This window comes from Pithys albifrons, chromosome 5 (assembly GCF_047495875.1).
Source record: "Pithys albifrons albifrons isolate INPA30051 chromosome 5, PitAlb_v1, whole genome shotgun sequence".
Classification (NCBI taxonomy): Eukaryota; Metazoa; Chordata; class Aves; order Passeriformes; family Thamnophilidae; genus Pithys; species Pithys albifrons.
In genome coordinates this window covers 4,502,170-4,521,148 of record NC_092462.1, presented here as the reverse complement: position 1 = coordinate 4,521,148, position 18,979 = coordinate 4,502,170, and the positions used below count along the sequence as shown (strand labels likewise).

Genomic DNA, 18,979 nt, shown 5'->3' with positions numbered 1-18,979 from the left:
GAGATACCTGCCCTTGATAAATGAGCATTACAGTTCTCTTTGTGCACGCTGGAGCTGCCTGTTTGTGTCAGTGGGAATGCTCAGAGCTTGGACTTGCTTTTGGGATCTTTGGAGCTGTGATCGAGTGATTAAGATTTCAGGTTTTGCTGAATTTATCACAACTGATGCAGATAGCTGGAAGGCCACATATATGCTCCCAATCTGAATGGAATTCCTTATGCCCAATGTAAGGTGCAACCAGTGATGACAATGGGTGCATGTTGTACTGTCTTAATAAAGCAAAACTCACTGTTGGAAGGTCACACCCACAAAAAAAATCCCCACCAGCAGTGAGGAGGCTGTTCCTCTGCCTGTGGGTATGAACTTGAAGTCATAGAGTCCATTGAGTTGGAAAAGACCTTCAAGATCATCAAGTCCAACCCTTGGTCCAACTCCAGTCCCTTTACCAGATCATGGCACTCAGTGCCACGGCCAATCTCAGTTTAAAAACCTCCAGGGATGGGGAATCCACCCCCTCTCTGGGCAGCCCATTCCAATGCCTGATTACTCTCTCTGGAAAGATTTTTTTCTGCTCTCCAACTTCAATTTCCCCTGGCAGAGCTTGAGCCCATCGTGCCCCCTTGTCCTATTGCTGAGTGCCTGGGAGAAGAGACCAACCCCCACCTAACAGGATATTCAGCTTTTGGAGCTGCTCATGCAGGTTCCACTTTACTGCATAGTCCTTGTGTGCCCAAAGGTGCATGTGGCATTTTTCACTTCGTTCTGTCCTTTCTCAGCCTGACAGGATTTGCTTAAAAAGGGCACTTTAATATTTTGGTTTGCCTTTAGCATTCATTACACAGACCCACATCTTTTCTAATGCACTGAGGGTAGAAGGATTAATTTCCTCTTCAGTTTCTCTGTCTGGCCTTTTACTCCTCTATCTGAGCTTCTCACCAAAGTGAATAAATTAATTTTCATGATGCTCCTGTAAAATTGGAGCCAACTCTTCCTTTTTTAAATATGAGGAACAGAGGCACATAGGACTTGAAGACCAAATTTGCAAGGTATAAGGCCTGTTTGTGTAGCATATATATAGTGTTATATATATTCAAAGCACGCTCTCCATTAACTCTTACATTGTTTATCAGCTGCACTTGCTGTCTCTGTGCCCATCAAATCATCTCAAGTGATCTCTATCCCTTGATAGGGATCTCTCACAGTGGATTAACTGATAGCAGCTGGAGGCTGCCTGTCTTCATATTGAGCTGGACTAGAAGGGAAAGGGATGTTGCTGATGGGTTTCACATTTATTTGCAGATGGTGGTGAAGGAAGGTGAGGGTATCCTGAGTGCCTTTCCAGGCCTTTGGCCCTTGCTCTGGCAGGTGTAAGTGATTGTTATTCCTCCAGCTGTGACCACTTTAGCCTGATTCCATCTATTCTGTTGTTTCAGACCTTGCCAGCAGTTGTTTCCCTGTTGTTTTCTCCATATAGGCAGCATCTGCTTCTCAGCCTCTCATCCCTAGGTCCATTTCCTTTGTAATTCCCATTGTAATTCCTATCTTGTCTCAGTTCTCTGAACCTCCAATCCCATCTCTAATCTTTTCTTACCTAGCTGGATGCAGCTCAACATCCAATCTGCCTGTTCTCTCCGCCCTGTTTGCTTCCCACTGCTCTCAGTGGTACCTTCATTGGTTTATAGTTCCAGTTCTTGTGTTTTCTGAATTAGCTTCCTCACCTTTTCTCTTCTGTTCTCTGTCTCTTTTCTCCCTCTTTTTGCTCTTGCAACAAGTTTTTGTGGAGAGTTCACAGGCTCCCTGGTTCTCACTTGTGTTTCCAAGACAATCTCACTTCCCTACACTCAGGTTCCCTCTTTCCTGTGCAGCCTGTCATCCCCATTTTCATTGTCCTGTATTAGCTCTTTGACTTCTCCATTTTTCTTGATTTTTATTCCAAGAATTCATGGGGACTTCTATAACTAACTAACTATATATACATATATATATGTATGTATGTATCTACATATGCTCACAGACTCAGGTAATGATTTTAACCAGCTTCTTCCTCTCAGCTCCTGGAATGGTAATGTAGAAATAGGATGAATATAAACCACAACATTGCAGGAGTCCAGTTAGAGTGAGAGCTGCTCCCAGGCTATGCTGGATGACCCCTGGTGTCTTGAATCTGTGAGCAGTTTAGTTAGAAAGTGTCTGAACGTGCTGTTGTTTTTCCAAGGCTTATAATTTGACCAAATTGGCTTGTGAGTAGAAGCTTCGAGGTTTAATGTTTGCGGTAGTAACACAAGGTGTGAGGTCAGGTTTCACTATGCATTGCTTGGCAAGACATCATGAAGAAAATGTGTTTTCACCTTCCTTTTGTGTGATTTACAATATGGTAAGCACAAATACTGCCTTCCCAGGCAGTCAGCAACAGGACAAGGGGGCATAGGCTCAAGCTCTGCCAGGGGAAATCTAAGTTGGAGATCAGAAAAAAATTCTCTCCAGAGAGACTAATCAGGCACTGGAATGGCCTGCCCAAAGAGGTGGTGGATTCACCAACCCTGGAGGTTTTTAAACTGAGATTGGACGTGGCACTGAGTGCCATGATCTGGTAAAGGGACTGGAGCTGGACCAAGGGTTGAACTTGATGATCTTGGAGGTCTTTTCCAACCCAATCGATTCTGTGATTCCTTATCCCATCAGCTGGAACACCCGTGGTGTATGGTATTAATTACCCCAAGATTAGCTGTAGACCTTGAGATTCTCTCAGTTGGTTAAAACTTGGTTGTAATAATGTCAAGGTCATGGGTTCAATCCCCTTTGTGGGCCATTGACTTAAGAGTTGGACTTGATGATCCTTGTTGGTCCCTTCCAACTCAGAATAGTCTGTGGTTCTGTGATAGCAGCATAGTGGATGTCTTTTCATTTCATACATGTACTAAGTGAGTTGGGAGGGATTTCTGAAGAGATGCTTTACATAAAATAAAAAGTGTTAAAAAGTCTTGGGCATGCTGAGAAAACACAAATGCCACATGGCACTGAACCTGTGGGTTGCAGGCATGAAGGCAGGATGATCCCAGTACAGAACCCTGGGTGTCAATAGAGGGAGAAACAGTCAAAATAAGTTGTCACTGTTTTGGCCACAGAAGTGGGAGCTATGAATAACCAACACAGGGAAATAACCAACACAGTGAAATTGTTACTTTTTGGGTTTTTTTTCTCACCAGGTACCTTGAGGAGAGCCCGTCCCTGAGGCGCATGACCATGATGAGGGAGAAGGGCCGGCGCCAGGCCATCCGGGGCCCGGCGTTCATGTTCAACAACAGGGGCACGAGTCTGACCGCCGAGGAGGAGCGTTTCCTGGATGCCGCCGAGTACGGCAACATCCCCGTGGTGCGCAAGATGCTGGAGGAGTCAAAGACACTCAATGTCAACTGCGTGGACTACATGGGCCAGAACGCCCTGCAGCTTGCTGTGGGCAACGAGCATTTGGAGGTGACAGAACTGCTGTTAAAAAAAGAGAACTTGGCACGGATCGGGGACGCCCTGCTGCTCGCCATCAGCAAGGGCTACATCAGGATAGTGGAAGCCATCCTGAATCATCCTGGGTTTTCGGTAAACAAGCGGCTGACTCTGAGCCCTTGCGAGCAGGAGCTCCAGGATGATGATTTTTATTCCTATGATGAAGACGGTACCCGCTTCTCTCCAGACATCACTCCCATCATTTTAGCTGCCCACTGCCAAAAATACGAAGTTGTGCACATGCTGTTGATGAAAGGAGCAAGGATAGAAAGACCTCATGATTATTTCTGCAAATGCAATGACTGTACAGAGAAGCAAAAACATGATTCTTTCAGTCACTCCAGGTCAAGAATAAATGCATACAAAGGACTGGCTAGTCCGGCTTACCTGTCCCTCTCCAGTGAAGATCCAGTACTCACTGCTCTAGAACTCAGCAATGAACTTGCCAAGTTGGCCAACATTGAAAAAGAATTCAAGGTAATGGTGGCTTTGTGTTTCTATGTCTTTGTTATTGTTTTAAAGTTGCTGCTGCTTCATGCTGCCCTTGGATGCTGCAATTATTTCCTGTGTTTTTCCTTTTTTGATTAGAAATAGTTTAAAGTTATTTATTCTCTTACTCTTGATTTTGAGTTTTCAATACCTAAGACTTTAATAAGAGTTTTTAATTAAATGAAATTGCTTTTGCACCTACTGGGTATAGAGAAAATTGGGAATTGGAAAATGTGTGTTCTGAAAACCTGGCAGCAGATGGAAAACTCTTTTGGTTGCTGTAGCAGACAAGGATTGTTTTTAATTGCAGATTCTGAGTAAAGTAAGTGCAAAAGCAGAAATATTATGCTTTTCTTGAGCAACAGAAGCACTGACCTTACTCACTCTTTTTAATTAGTACTAATTTTGATGTCTCCAAATCATTAAAAATACTAAAAGTGGATTTTTTTTACACACCTTTTAGAAATGTCACTTGTTCAAAACCAGCTGTCGGACTGATTACAGATGTGGGTCCTGTTTCCTGATTTTGAGTTGTAGCTGGGTTTGTATGTCAGTGCTCTTACTGTTTTTACTTATTTCAGCTTCTCCATCAGACAATTAATGACTTAGTTAACTGATTCCCAGTGTTTTTCTTAATGATTTTTGCAGTTCTGTGGGATACCCTGAAAAGTGCAGTAACACCCACCTGCCCTCTTGCCTGCCCTCCTCTTCCCCCAACAAAACCACATCAAAAAATCCAACCCTGGAAAACTGTGTTAGAAGAAAAGCTCAGCTTAAGGAATGTCAGATTGTTCTCAGCCAGTAGTGATATTAACAGCATTGTGTCCAGTTTTAACAACACATTTGTTGGAGTTCTGCAGGGTCAGTGTTGGGTACCACTTCTTTGTTTGGTACCTTCCAAAATGGTCTGAGAGAGACAAAAGACACAAAAACCTTTCCAAACAACAGCAAACATTATCACCTGGAGTGCTCCTAAGGAATATACAACAACCTGGAGGAAAACAGGCAATTAATCAAATGAACTCTATCAGAAGGAGAAGACACAGCTTTAGACTCCTGAGAGAGAATGGCTCCCCAGATATAGCTGAGTGAGTTAATACAATTTAAATATAATTTAAATACAATTTAAAAATAAAGTTTTCAGTGGTGAGAAGGATTTGTGTACTATACCATGCACAGATAAATTGTTAAGTACAGCTTAAACCTTTCCTTCCTTTGCTGGAGGAACCTGCTCATACCATGCTGTGTATTGTGTAATCTGGCACATTGAGTACTTCCCCTGTGTTATTCAGGGGTATAGGAAAAGTGTTGGATTTTTTCCCCCTGCTGAAAAGATAGTGAACTCTATGCAAGCTCTTTGAACATAAAATTGAAGAATTAGAGGATTTTAGCCTGTGCACAGAGCCTGTCAGCTTGTGTGCTGCACACAAAGAATTAATTATGTGCCTCGTTTGGAGACCATTCTAGAGGGTTAAATCTCTGATGTGTATAATTTAGTCTGTTTATATATTGATTCCTCTTCAACTAGGCCAACAACCTGAGAGCCACAGGGGCTCCAGAATTGTGTGCCCAAGATGGGGATTTATGAGATTTCTTTGGTGCATGTAGATGTGAACTTTTTTTTAACTTTTTCTTTTACAGTTTCTTAGAGAGAACTTTTCTTCTGGCCTGGGACATCAGAAACTCTACCATCCATCTTTATCTTTGTGATTCTGCATATAAATTTTGTTATACCTGTGCTCACTGGTGGGCTTAGGGACTCAGTGTAAGAGTTATACAACATTTTAGGAGCCCAAAATACAATCTCTGTCACCAAAAGCCAAATTAAGCCAAGCTGCATCATCCTTTTGTTAGGTGAGGATGCAGATGATTAGAACTGCATGGAAAAATTTCAGTAAAAATAAAAATTCATGGGAGGCTCCCATATCATAGGTATTAATACTATAAATACAGGTTTGATCAGGGAAAAAGAAAAAAAGAAAAGCTTGACATTTTGGAGGAGAAAGTGATTTTTTTTTTTACTTCTCGTTTCAAACCAGAACTTGAAAGAATTACTTCAATTTTCAAAATGCTAATTCCCTGATACTTTGAGATGTCTAAATCCCCAAGAAATTCACTGTTTTCCCAGTTTTCAATATTTTTGGATAGCATTTACATGTCTGCTAACCTTGCCAGGTGTATGAGATAATTCAGTTTAGGCACCTGCAGTAAAAATTGTTCCTGGCACCTTGCTAGCATGGAAATTCCAGCTTCTCATCAACATCAAAACATTCCAGGGAGATAATTCCTCTCCTCTTTGACATCACTTCTCTCTTTTTTCCCCTCTGATTCTTATGTGTCTCAGGGTGGGGTTTTTTATGTTCCTATCAAACCTGGGAGGAGAGTTCACTGTTTTCCTGGAGTCCTGTTTGTAACTGTCTGTCCAGTGCTTTTCTTTCCAATAGATAAACCATCTGAATGTGTTCACATCCCAGAGGAGAAGGCTCCCAGCCCAACCTTCACCCTCCCTGTGAAGCAGAATGACTGGCAGACTTCTGCTGCACTCTCCTCTAGGATCATCACTGGAAATGTTTAAGTATTCCCATTGAATTCAGTCTGTAGCACAACACTGAGCACAGCTGGGTCAGGGTGAGGAAAAAGGGAAAAAAAAAAGAAAAAAAAGGCAGATGTGTTTAAAGGGACTTTTGCTGGTATTCCTGATTTATTCTTAATATCTGTGGTACATGAAGCCCCACAGCATTTCCTGGGCATGCTCCACTCCCAGGATGCAGAGCACTCATACAGAAAATACTGTTCCTAGAAGGTGTTCCCACAGAGAAAGAAAATAGGTTGAGCCAGTTTAAAAACACCTGAGGGCAAAGTTTCCTAGTAAATGCTTGTTAAATTGCACTTTACATCTTTTGCATATGCAAAGTCCAGTCTGCTTTTATCACTTATCACTTACACTGACAGATTCTAATGCACAAACCAGGGGTTGCATAAGTGTGTTAGAAATGTGGGAAGCTGGGTTAGAACATTGATTCATTCCTTCAGCTCCCCATGAATATTAAAGAAAACATTGATTAATTAGACTGATTTCTAGGGTTATTTTATTTTCTCTTCAGAAGTAAGGAGAATGGATTCAAAGAAACCAATGAACTCTCATTTTCCTTGGGAGGTACAAGACACGTAGCCAAAAATAAGTACTGAAAATGAGTAAAAATAGATGAGGAGGCTGGAGCCCTAAAGACCATTTCACTCCACTTTCATCTTCAAGCTTCCTTACTTCCTATCCTTTGTGAAATCCTTATTCCGAGCTGCTTTTGGTCCTTCTCTTCATCTGTTTTATTTCTTCAGTTTCTTCTTGACACTTTTACTCCTTTGTGTTCTTTGTGTCCACTTGCTGCCTTCTCTTATTTTCATCTATTCAGTTCCCTCTCTGGATTTGCTTTTTTCTTGCCTCCCTTCTAAGTGCTCACCTAATTTTCTGTGAGGTAATTAGAAGGAGAGCAACATTGTTGATGAAATTGTGTGCCTGAGATGCACAACCAGAATTCTGCTTTGCCCTGGGCTTGTTCACCAGCTTTGATATTTATAAAGGCTTTTACTACCAATGTGCCTGATCAGAAAGTATTTTTCAGGTGTATCAAATTCACCGGTTCAATTCCTTTCTTTTGTTGGAAAGAACAATTCCTGTTTAAGTTAGAGGAAATTTTGGAAGGCTGTTCTAACACCATTTGTCTTTATGAGTGGTTAGAGAGCTCCAAGGTGCATTGCTTTGTTCCTGACAGACTGTCTAGGGAAGCTCAGTCTGGAACTGGATCTTGTCTTAATGTAAATAAGTGTTCATTACCATAGTTGGAAACTTGTGTTTTCCGGTCCCAGCAGCACCACAAGATACTTTGCAATGCAAATATTTCCAATTTTTAGGGTTTTTTTGTTGTTGTTCTTCTATTTTTAGCAGCCCCTGGTCGCTGTGGCTGCTGGGGGTTACTAAAGTTAATTAATATTTACCCTCCTCCCTGAGAACTCTAAAACTGTAAATGCATGGGGTGGGAGAATTCCTGGTGGTCAGGATAACTGATGGAACTTTCCTTGGGAGTTACCACAGGGAAAAGGAGGACAAGGTAGCTAAAAAGCCACGTGATAATCTCTTTATACCAGTTTTCAACTACACACTGTCCTGTGTAGGCAAGCTCAGTTCTCCCAGCTGGAATTGCATAGCAAGGATCAAAGAGGTCGTAGTCCTGCTTTATACAGGATAAATCCCTGTTCCCACTTTTGCTAAAAGCTCCTGTTGGAACCAAGGGAAGATGTGGACGTGCATCCAAAAGCAGAATCTGTCACTGATCCAAGTGAATTTACATAGTGTTATCTCAGCTGAGCTAACAAAGGATGTTCAAGCTTGATCTACATTTAGGTCCAGCTTTTGGAAGGACAGGGCCCGGATCCACAGTCAGGAGTGCAATTCTCTGCTTGAGTTGCACATACAGTTGTGTGCACTCTGATCTCCCAGTGGCCATTGAATGCTGAATGCTCAACACAAGTTCTTGGTTGCACAGTGTGTGTGGGAACTGGTTCTGTGGCTGTGAACACTCCTGAGCTGTGGTGCCTAAAGGAATGTGGCAGAAAACACATCTGTGCTTCTCGTGTGGCTGCCTGTGATTGCTCAGAACACAATTCCTTTGGAATACTTAAAAATCCTGAGGGGGGGAAAACAGCTCCAGGCTTCCTGTTGATGTGCTTCATTCTTTGCACACAGATTGGTGTAAGAATTCTGGATGAATTCAGGAGGTGGGTTTTGATGTTGTGAGTGAGAACAGAACACACAGATTTGGGCAGGCTGAGATCCAAACAATGATGTGGGCCACAGTCCTCCAGAATTGCTCGAGACACAGCTCTGCAATCCCAGCTGTCATCAGTTGTCCCTTACATGTACCAAAATCACCTACAGTATCTGTAAAATGCAGAATGTAGGCTGATATTTTTGATGTTACAAGATCTTTGTGTAACCGTTAATTTTTATTTTTTGAGAGATAACATTGAAAATGCTGTAAGTAGTAAAACCACCTGAGAGAGGCTGTGAATTAAATGAAGAAGCACTTTGTTATTAGGAAGTCAAAGTCCCTGTATTATGATAGAAAATAGGCCAAGAGCCCCTGTACAATATTGGTGCCCACTCTGCTTGGTGTTCTCCTGAACATCAGCTTCATGTGACCAAGGGTGGAACAGGGCCTTTCACCTCCACACAGGGAGTTCTGGGAATAGAACATGGAAGAGGTGAGTGATCTGGTGGCTTCATTTGTATGTTCTCAAGAGCAAACAGCTGTCTAGGGGTGGCTGGGCCCGCAGGTTCAGGTCTCTGATATTCACACAACACCCTCAAGGTAGAAAATGGTTTAAGAATCGGATCCCATGGTCACAATGTGGGTGTGTTTGTCTGTTTAATTCTGAAAAGCAATCACATAGACTGGGATAAATTTGATTTGCTAATACATAAGTAAGTAAAGACCTGCAGAGGGAAACCTGACAAGCTTTCCCAGCATAAGATTCAAAGCCACAGTTGGATATTAAGAATGCACATTCAGGTTTTCAGTTCTCATAACAGCATTTGTAAGTAACATAGGCTGTATTTATTTAATCTTTAGATTTGACACAATAAAACTTAATCCATCCTATCTCTAATCTTATCTGGCAATGAGCAGACCTTTTATAAGCAAGTGGTGTATCCACCAGTCAAGAAACTGTTACTCAGCCGAAATGTGGGTACGTTTGTGTTGTAGGCAAATAGTCCATGCAAAGCAGCCTGTCCTTCTGGAACCAGCAGGGCTATTCCAGCCTGGATGGTGGGTGTATTTTTTGGAATGCCAGTGAATCCAGTGTGAGCTGTGAGAGCAGCAGCTTTGCACCCTCTGCCAGGATCGCTCAGGAGCTCTGACACGCTTGAGGGGATGAGTCTCCACTCATGAGAGAACAGCAAAATGAAACCATCTGTAGTCCATTGAATTAATAGTCTTCATGAGGTACTACTGCAACTGCCTGAGTGAGGTGATTTTACACCCTTTGCCATGTGTAGGCCATGTTTCACAATTGTAACTGCAAGTGAAAAGGTATTCTTGCTTAGTTTGTGCTGAGAAAGCATCTTCTTGGTAATGTACTTTTGGGTACTACTTTTGTGTTGTTATAAGGAAAAAGAGAACAGTTAAATGGTAAAAAAAAAGGAGTGAACCTTTAGCAAGAGTAACTACTGTTATTTCCTAACTGGTAGAAGCCCTAATTCTCCTATTGTAAAGCACTATTTCTCCTTCTGTTTCTTCATATTTAGCAAAGAAATGAGAAAAGGCTTTGTATATGAAGCCTCTCCCTCAAACTGGACAGCCTGTGTTCATTCATAAAAGGACAAAATTTATGTTGTCTTGTGTCATAAAGCACTTGAATAATGCAAACCCATCTAAACTAAACTTTATTAAACCTTACCAAGATGTTAGATTTGACTGTAGGATAGAGAAAAATTATACTAAAGCAAACACTTCTGGGGGTTTTTTTCCTTGTGAAGTTACAAGTGCCTGTAAATTCAGGTCAGAAAGAATGTAGTTTCTCTTTTAGTTATGTTGTATTACTACTAGAGTTAGTATATCCTCCCATGCACTGCAAATAAAGCATTTACAGATACTTTACAGTGTTAAAGAAAATTCGATTACAGCTTCATTCCTGTTGAATTAATGTGAAGCTGTATCTGATGATCAGTGTGGGTTTTGCTGAGCCATCTCTGTAGTGAACTGTAGAAGCAACTCTTGCTTGAAATTAGATGTCTAAGGAAGAGTGTTCAGGTTCTCACAGGTACATAATAATTCTGTTGTGAAAACAGCAGAAAGGGTGTTAAGAACACAGGACTTCAATAAACTGAAGGCTTGGTGGTGTTTTTTACTTTACTAGATTGTCTTTAGTCTCCACTTTGTCTCTACTGAAGAAAATTCCCATCTTTTTACATTGTCTTACCTCTTTGTGTTTTGCATAATATCCCCTCTAACCTAAATTCTAGCACTTAATACTTAGAATTTTTGGCCTCTGTGATGACACTCTTCCTTGACTAGACTGTCAAGAAAGACTGTCCATCTTTTATCTTATTTTTAATGACTGTTACTGTTGTAGCCACCATTCTGGAGTCTTCCTTTGCACGTGTTTTATCTTTGTAGGTTCCCTTCCCTGAGTTCAACCACACATCTCAGTATTATTTTTATAATTGACTCTGCTGTACCGTTCTCCTTGGTTACCAAAACAGTTCTAAAATAACCTGCATCCTGTTGGTTCACTGACAACTGAATTAATTTGTCCTCTACGACCAAAGGAAATAACTGGCTCCCGTTTAGGTCTGTGATTAGGACTGGTTGTTTCCAAGTCTATCTGGGATGTTAGTCCTGTGTAGTAACACAATTCCAAGTAGTATTTGTGTGTCTCCAATGGTGTTTCAGTTGGATTCCTCTGTGAATCTGACCTCTGGGATCTGTGGCTGATGCCTGCAGTTATCCCATGCAGCCTCTTCTCCCATATTTCCCAAAATAATTTGAAACTATTGACAGCACAGTAGTTTTTCTGTCCTGTTATATAGATCCTAAGTTAAGAACTTGGCAAAATTGGCAGTATAAGGAAGTAAAATTACTTGGCAAAGATGGGAAAAAGTGAGGGTTTCAGGAAAAAAATTGAGATGAAATAAGAAAATTGAGGGCTGAAGCACTCAGGAAGCATTTCTTAGAAGGCAGGAACCTCAAAGGGGTAATCTATACCCCCAAATAGTGATTTGAAACAGGCAGTGTCTGGAAATGAACAGTAAACACACAAAAAGGGAGAGACAGAAGGCTCAGACTAGTGTTTTGATGGCCTAGTGGGAAAAAGAAATCAAGGAAAGCTGTGGAGTGATTGTAAAAGAGGGCTGTGCTGTTTGCAGTTGGGCTCTGATGCACTTGATAGAACAGGGTAAAACTGGCAGGTTCAGTCAAGTTTCTTTCTCCAGCTGTGAGGAAATTGGAGGCTGCACCTCAGATATGGAAGCTCTGGAAATCTGCCTGAGAGGACACAGACACAAAAAATGAATATCAGGGTTTCTGCTGAAGTAGAGGTCACATGAGAGCTTATAGGTCATGGCACAGATATGGGGGGAGACACACAAATATAAACCAAAGTGCAGGGGAAGATTCAGACATGCTGTGTAAAAATTTTTAAATGGAGCCACATGTTTTGTTAGAAGAGGGAGGAGATGAGAAAGGTGCAAATCTTTGGGATGTTGACATATAGGAACAACTGAGGAGTTTAAAGGATAAGACGTAAATTATGTTGAGTGGTGAAGGGTTGTGAAAAGACTCTGAATTGGAGGAGCAAGATGTTTTTAATAAGAAAACAAGCATTGGCCTCACATACTTTCAGGAGGTAACACAAGCAGAGCTGTTGATTCCAGCAGTAATGGAAGGGAAAGCTGCTGGAGCAAGAGCAAACATGATGGAAATTAAAGTAATAGTCATAAAAGGGATGGTTTGGGAGATACACAGACAGGGAAGTGAAGGAGAGGAAGGGAAAGTTGGACAGAGCTCTTAGATAAAAGGGCTGAGGTTTTCAGAAATGTCCCCATAGTTCAGCACTGTTGTCAGTGGAAAGGTTGTCTCTTGGAGAATGACTGTGGAGCCTGAAATCTTTGAACTGATCTTTGACGAATCTGATTTCTGTGTTGACTAAACAGGAAAATTTGGAGTATTTTGCCTCCAACACTTTTGTGCCACAGTTATTCTATGCAGTTACTCCCACTGTACACCTTGTTGGGTGTGAGCAGCTCCAAGGGAAAGTGGAAAGCACAAGGTGGGGGAAAAAAGGGGGGGAAATGAATCCAGGATACATCAGAGTAAGCAGTCACTTTAGCAGTGTAGAAAGAGCTGAAATACATTCATAGCCTGGGAAGCAACACTGTAAGACTGATTTCATTAGTTGTCTGCAAAGTTTTTGCAAGAGTGAGTTATTTTTTCAGGAGTCCTAGTCCTGGGGTTTTTATGTGATACTTATTTGTCCATTCAGCTTCCCCTTGCTGCCCATCTCGCTGCTGTGTCTTGTTCCCAGGCTCTGTTAAACAGCTGCCACCATCTGCTCTCCAAGTGTCCACCTTTGTCAGAGAAAAATTGATCCCGTCGTGCAGAAATTCCACAGTGTCCGACACGCTAGAAGTCAAACTCTATTAATTTTCAGTGACTTGTGCAGGTTCTTTTTTCCTCGGCAGTGCCTCTCAGGTGTTTGTCACGGGCCGTTTTGTGCACCCCCTTGTGTTTCAGAACGACTATCGCAAGCTGTCCATGCAGTGCAAGGACTTCGTGGTGGGGGTGCTGGATCTGTGCCGAGACTCGGAGGAGGTGGAGGCCATCCTGAACGGGGACCTGAGCTCGGAGCCGGTGGAAGCGCAGAGGCACCGAGCCTCCCTCAGCAGGGTCAAACTGGCCATCAAGTACGAAGTGAAAAAGGTAACTCCCCCCAGTGTCACCTCCTCGCTGTGCAGGTGTTGTGAATCCCCGGTCAGCTGCACTGCTGGGACAGTGTGTGGAAGTGAAAAAGGTAACTCCCCCCAGTGTCACCTCCTCGCTGTGCAGGTGTTGTGAATCCCCGGTCAGCTGCACTGCTGGGACAGTGTGTGCAGTCCAGGCTCGCGGGGCAGAGGGGGGCTGTAATGAAGGAGCTCAGTTTAATCTACTTCCCACAGCTGAGAAGTGGCAGGAGGCTTTAGTGACGTGGGTCAGGTGTGCTGTGACAGTTGGTCAGAGCCTTCTCCTGATTAATCCAAAAGCAGACCTTGCAGTGGAGCCAGATTTTCACTCAGCAAAAGTAAGGATGTATCTTTGTGCCAGCTGGTGTGATAATACCCGACCCAAAGAGAAGGCTCTGTTGGGTTTGACCCATGAAAATATCTGTCCTGTTCATTATTTCTTTTATTACTTTCTACTATTTCTATTTTTAAATAATTCAGCAAGAAAACCCTGGGATTAGCTCAGTTGGTTAAAACTTGGTTGCAATAATGCCAAGGTGATGGGTTCAATCCCCTATGTGGGCCATTGACTTAAGAGTTGGACTCTGTGATCCTTGTGGGTCCCTTCCAACTCAGTCTATGATTCCTGCCTTTGTTTAGAGAAGCCATAATACATATCTAATGTACATATGACCAATAAAATTCTGGGATGTAAGTCTTGCAGCTTTCTAATAGTGTTCCTATCAACACTTCGATTTTTTGTTGGTTTTTTTGTTTGTTTTTTTTGTTTTGGTTTGGTTTTTTGTATGTGTTTTTTGTTGTTTTTCTTTTCATTGGTTGGTTTGGGTTTTCTTATACAAAAGCATTCCTTTTACTACTTTGAAAAAACACAAGAGGATTTTTAAGTTGGCATTAAGTATATTATTTATTAATTTACTTCAAAATACAACAGTAAATCAAGCAGCTCATCTGCAACTCTGTGAGTTGTAGTGAGAAATTCTGCATGATTTCCTCCGTGTGTTCCTCTAAAAAAATGTTTTAAAATTCAGCCCTGAGAATGTACGGATTATGTCTGTGGCTGGTTAATCAGTTCATTTCACTTCATTTTTGCACCTGGGTTTACTGGTGTTTTGGAAAGTACAATGTGTGTTCAGTTGATGCCCCTCTCAAAGAAATTTTTGGTGCACAGTTATTTTGTGAATGAATGTTACATGCTGAAAAATGGAACTGTGCATCACACTTTTGACATAATACATATCCATTAGTCATAGCAGTTTTTATTGTATTGCTTTGTTGTTCTCCTCAAGATCCCACACTAGCACAGAGAATAGTTAATACTGTGTGTCCTGCTGTGAGAGGACCCAGGAAACACAGCAGTGTGCATGTATTATTTACAGCTGCCTATTTACAAGATTAGCATAATTTCCATTCTTTACAGCCATTATAGTTCCATCATCTCCACGAGAAGCCTTTTGTTTCTCAGCATAAATAACCCTGTGTTCTGTGGCAACCTCTTGAGCCAATCTGCCATGTCAGATGGATTGCAAGCACCTTGCCAGAACCACTGGGAAATGCTGGTGTTTGTGTCCCCAAAAGATTGGTAACAGGAATTGCAAACACAGATCCCAAACAGCAAATCCTCGTTTTCAACACAGAATGGATCTACAGCACATGAATTCAAGGTCAATATATAAAAGCATTAAATAAATTAAAAAGAATGGAACAGGGGAAAAAAATTGAAGTGCATAAGCATGTTATAGTGTTGAAATATCACATAAATTATTTATGATTGTTTAATGTGTACAGACATGGTTGAGACTCGTGTCTCAGCTTCCTTGCTGAAGGCTGTGGGTTTCTTTTAAGAGGTTGTTGTCACTGATGAAATTCATTGCTGAGCAAAGACCTTAGAGATCTGTTATAATAACAAAAATCTACATAGAGCAAAAAACCTCCCAAAAAAACCAATTCCACACAGTAAACTTGTTCTCTTCTCTTGCAAGAGATAAACTGAAAGTGCTGACAGATGACAAACACAGTTCAGAACCCACAAGAAGGAAATAGATGGTGCAGAGTCGTTTCCATATCCACATATATGTGCTTTTCCCTGCAAGTGGCTTTGCAGAGGGCAGGGCAAGGGCTGAGGCAGGGAATGCCCCTTGGTTTGCTGGGGTTTGCTCCCTCACAGCTGGGACAGATGACAGTGATATTCTGCCTAGAACAGCCTCAGATGTGGGAGCTCCACAGGGGATGATTTCAGCCCCCGACTGCAGGAATCAGATGAGGATGTGGCTGTTCCTCAGCTTTCCGTAGTTCTGGCTGTGCTTCTGGGCCAGCTGCATTAAGGGCAGTTCCCTGGTGCAAACAGGTCCATGAAAGAGTTAATGAGCCGTGTGCCCTTTTCAGAGGGAGCAAAAAGCATATGACAAGTGAGCAAATGTGCTCAGAAGTTCACTGCTAGGGAAATGGAGTTTTTAATTCTATTAGTATAGAAACTCTTGCACTTAATACCCTGGGTACAGCATCAGAGTTCAGCCCATCTTTTAAACACGATATGATTTTGAAGGCAAGGTTCAGAATGCAACTGCAGCCCCAATAGCAAAGGACTGAGGCAATTAAGGAGAGAAAATAAAAGGAATTAGAACAAGTAGTCTTGCTCTGTATGCTGAATTGCTGCTGCAGTGGTGCTTTCAGTTTTGTCTCTCAACTCTCTCTGTAGATTGCCAACAAAATTTCAGAGGAGAGCTGACCCTGGGCCAAGTTCTGCAGTTCTAGCTGACATAAAAAATCAGAATGGAAATTCTGAGTGAAATCAATGAGAGTTGGAGTAAAATCACAGGATTTAATTTTCCATCACTGAAGTTTTGAATCGATAGATAAGAACGGAGATACAAAATTCTCTTTGTGTATCAGAGTGTGCCAGGATCTGCTCTTGCTACATCTAAACTCAGTCATTAGGATGGTAGGAATAAATAACATTATAATCTCTCTTAGTCACACACAAAAATATTTACATACTGATGACTTCATTTCTGGTCATGAAACTGAAAACATCAGAAGTGTTACAGTCAGTTGTGCTCAGAAAAGCAGCTACATTAAAACTGGGATTTTTTTTTTTAAATTACCAGGTACTGCCCTCATGCACCTTTTTTGTTCCCTGGGGTTTGGATTGGATCCAAAACTATTGGATCAATGTAATAATAAGATCAACATATGTGATGACAAGTATGACAATGCATGGAAAACGGAATAGCAGAAGGGAGATGCAGGAAGATTTCAGGATGATGTGAACAGTAGGTAAAATGTGATGTGAACCCACTTTCCTTGGGAGAGATGATGGCAGGGCTGGAGAGATAATCCAAGGACACACACACAACATGGGTGGACACGGCAGAGTCTACAGCTGCGGCAAATAAAACCAACACCATCATAAACTGAAATATTTCAGAAGAGACTGAGAGAAGAAGGATGGATTTCAGAGCTTTTATGGATGAGAAGTGACATGACTTGCTCCGAGGTCTTGGAATTGCTGCGCGTTGTGCAGTTGCCAAGAGTTAAATAAGTCACTGAGATCTTCTCAAGAGCCCTTAGACTCATTGCCAGAGAAGAACTTGCCCATTACCCCAGGCATTTTATTCACTAAATCTTCCCTTTTCTGTGGAAAATTATAGCCAGGCAGATGATCTGTTAGTGTCAGATCCAAACGTTGATAGAGCAGCAGGAATAAAGCAGCACAGAGCTCTGGATGAGATGCCACAGGGCCTGTGGGCTGATTTACAGCCCTGAGTGAGCTCCCTTAAAGCTCCTTTACTGTTTTTCCCATTCCCACTGGTAACAGGAGGAATGATGAGGGTGTTTCTTCTCTCCTCTTCCTTACAGTTTTAAGCCTGATTTTAAAAATGTCTTTGTAATTTGAAATAATTATTTACTTTCCTGCCTTTGTCCGCAGTTAATCTGCTGTGGGATTTGTCCCTTTGATGTCCTGAGATGACAGTGAAATTTATCTCAGTGAAAGAAGAGACTGGGGGCATATGTCAGAATGCACAAGCACACAAAACCCCCAATCTCTTCTCAAATGGGCCAGGCTGGCAGTTTTTATGCTGCATAAGCTTGAAAAGTGACAGCCTAGGAAAAAGAAAAGAAATGTAGTTTGAGTTGATGTTAATTTCTTAAAAGACTTTTACAATCTTTTTATTTATTTCCATTGGCCAATCTGCTCCATGTACAAGCTGCATTAATGTGTGAACTGGTTAATGAATCACCCAGCAAAATGCTTAGGGGTCTTTAATTTTAGAGCAAAGTGGATTAAAGTATGAAGATTGCTTCCCTTTTTAAAGTTCATACAACAGCTTCAGATTTCTCTTCCTGAGAGCTTTAAAGTCCCCTGTTTTCATTGCCAATGATTTAATTTGATTTTCTTTAAGAAGTCTGTCCTGCTGTACTACTCTGTGCACTTTTTAATGAGATTTGGAATATTAATGGAGTTTTACAGGCAAGACCTGGCAAACAACAGCGTGTATAGTACATAATGATCTCTACAGAGTACAAGGGATAATAAAATAAGTATCCAAGATTTACAGTATTTTAATTATTTATCCTAAGGTACAACCAGCTGATGTCAAATCTCCCTCTTAACCCAACACAAGTTATCAGAGTTACCAGAATTATTTTCATATCCTTTTTGTTTAACACCTACCATGGCGATCCTGATTGTGTGCACGGCAGTTACGTAACTCTTCTTATTAATGATAACATGTCTTGTTTCTTTTCCTTTGCAGTTTGTGGCCCATCCAAACTGCCAGCAGCAGCTCCTGACTATCTGGTATGAAAACCTCTCAGGATTACGGGAGCAGACCATAGCTATCAAGTGTCTGGTGGTGCTGGTGGTGGCACTGGGCCTTCCATTTCTAGCCATTGGTTATTGGATTGCACCATGTAGCAGGGTACTGAATTTTATAAATTACCTCTCTTGTGATGTTCATGGAGCTGCTTTTCAACTGCTGGCATTTGACATGCAGTGTTGTACCTCTAAGTCTGCTGCTTCCAAATTTTAATTAATGGTGTTTTTAGTATTCTCTGATCTTGAGCCAAAAGATGCTACTTGTTTTATTTGCACTGTAAAGAGGGGACCACAGTGATGAAGCATGAAAAGAAACTGATGTGAAGTTTAAAGAAAGAAAAAATAACTTTCCCTGAGAGCTTTTTTACCTTTTTAAATTCCTATAGAATGTGTTCACCTCACAGTCTGTGCTATGTAATTATATTTGTATTATTTACGTGGGTTTTTTGCAAGTCTCCGCTCAGACTCTTCATTAAGTCTCCTCTGATGGCATTTAAGGGCTCATGCTGTTCCCATATAAACCATTAGCAGAACATCTGTTGACTTCACTGATGCAGAACTTAATCTTAAGTAAAATATTTGTTAGTCCTGCCCTAGGAGGTCTGTTTACCAGCTGAACCCTAGAGCAGAAATTAAATTGAATGCAGTATTCCAACCATGGGATAGGATATATTTGT

General features: G+C 41.5%; 1 protein-coding gene across 2 annotated transcripts in view; it reads left to right on the top strand.

The window, feature by feature from the left end:
* The window catches only part of TRPC3 (transient receptor potential cation channel subfamily C member 3), a 38,154-nt gene that overhangs the window by 6,439 nt on the left and 12,736 nt on the right, over positions 1–18,979 (top strand). For both annotated transcript variants that reach the window (XM_071555507.1, XM_071555509.1), the window contains exons 2-4: positions 3,207–3,978; positions 13,281–13,466; positions 18,241–18,405. In XM_071555507.1, coding sequence (XP_071411608.1) covers positions 3,207–3,978; positions 13,281–13,466; positions 18,241–18,405 — 1,123 coding nt within the window. The remainder of the gene's footprint in view (positions 1–3,206; positions 3,979–13,280; positions 13,467–18,240; positions 18,406–18,979) is intronic.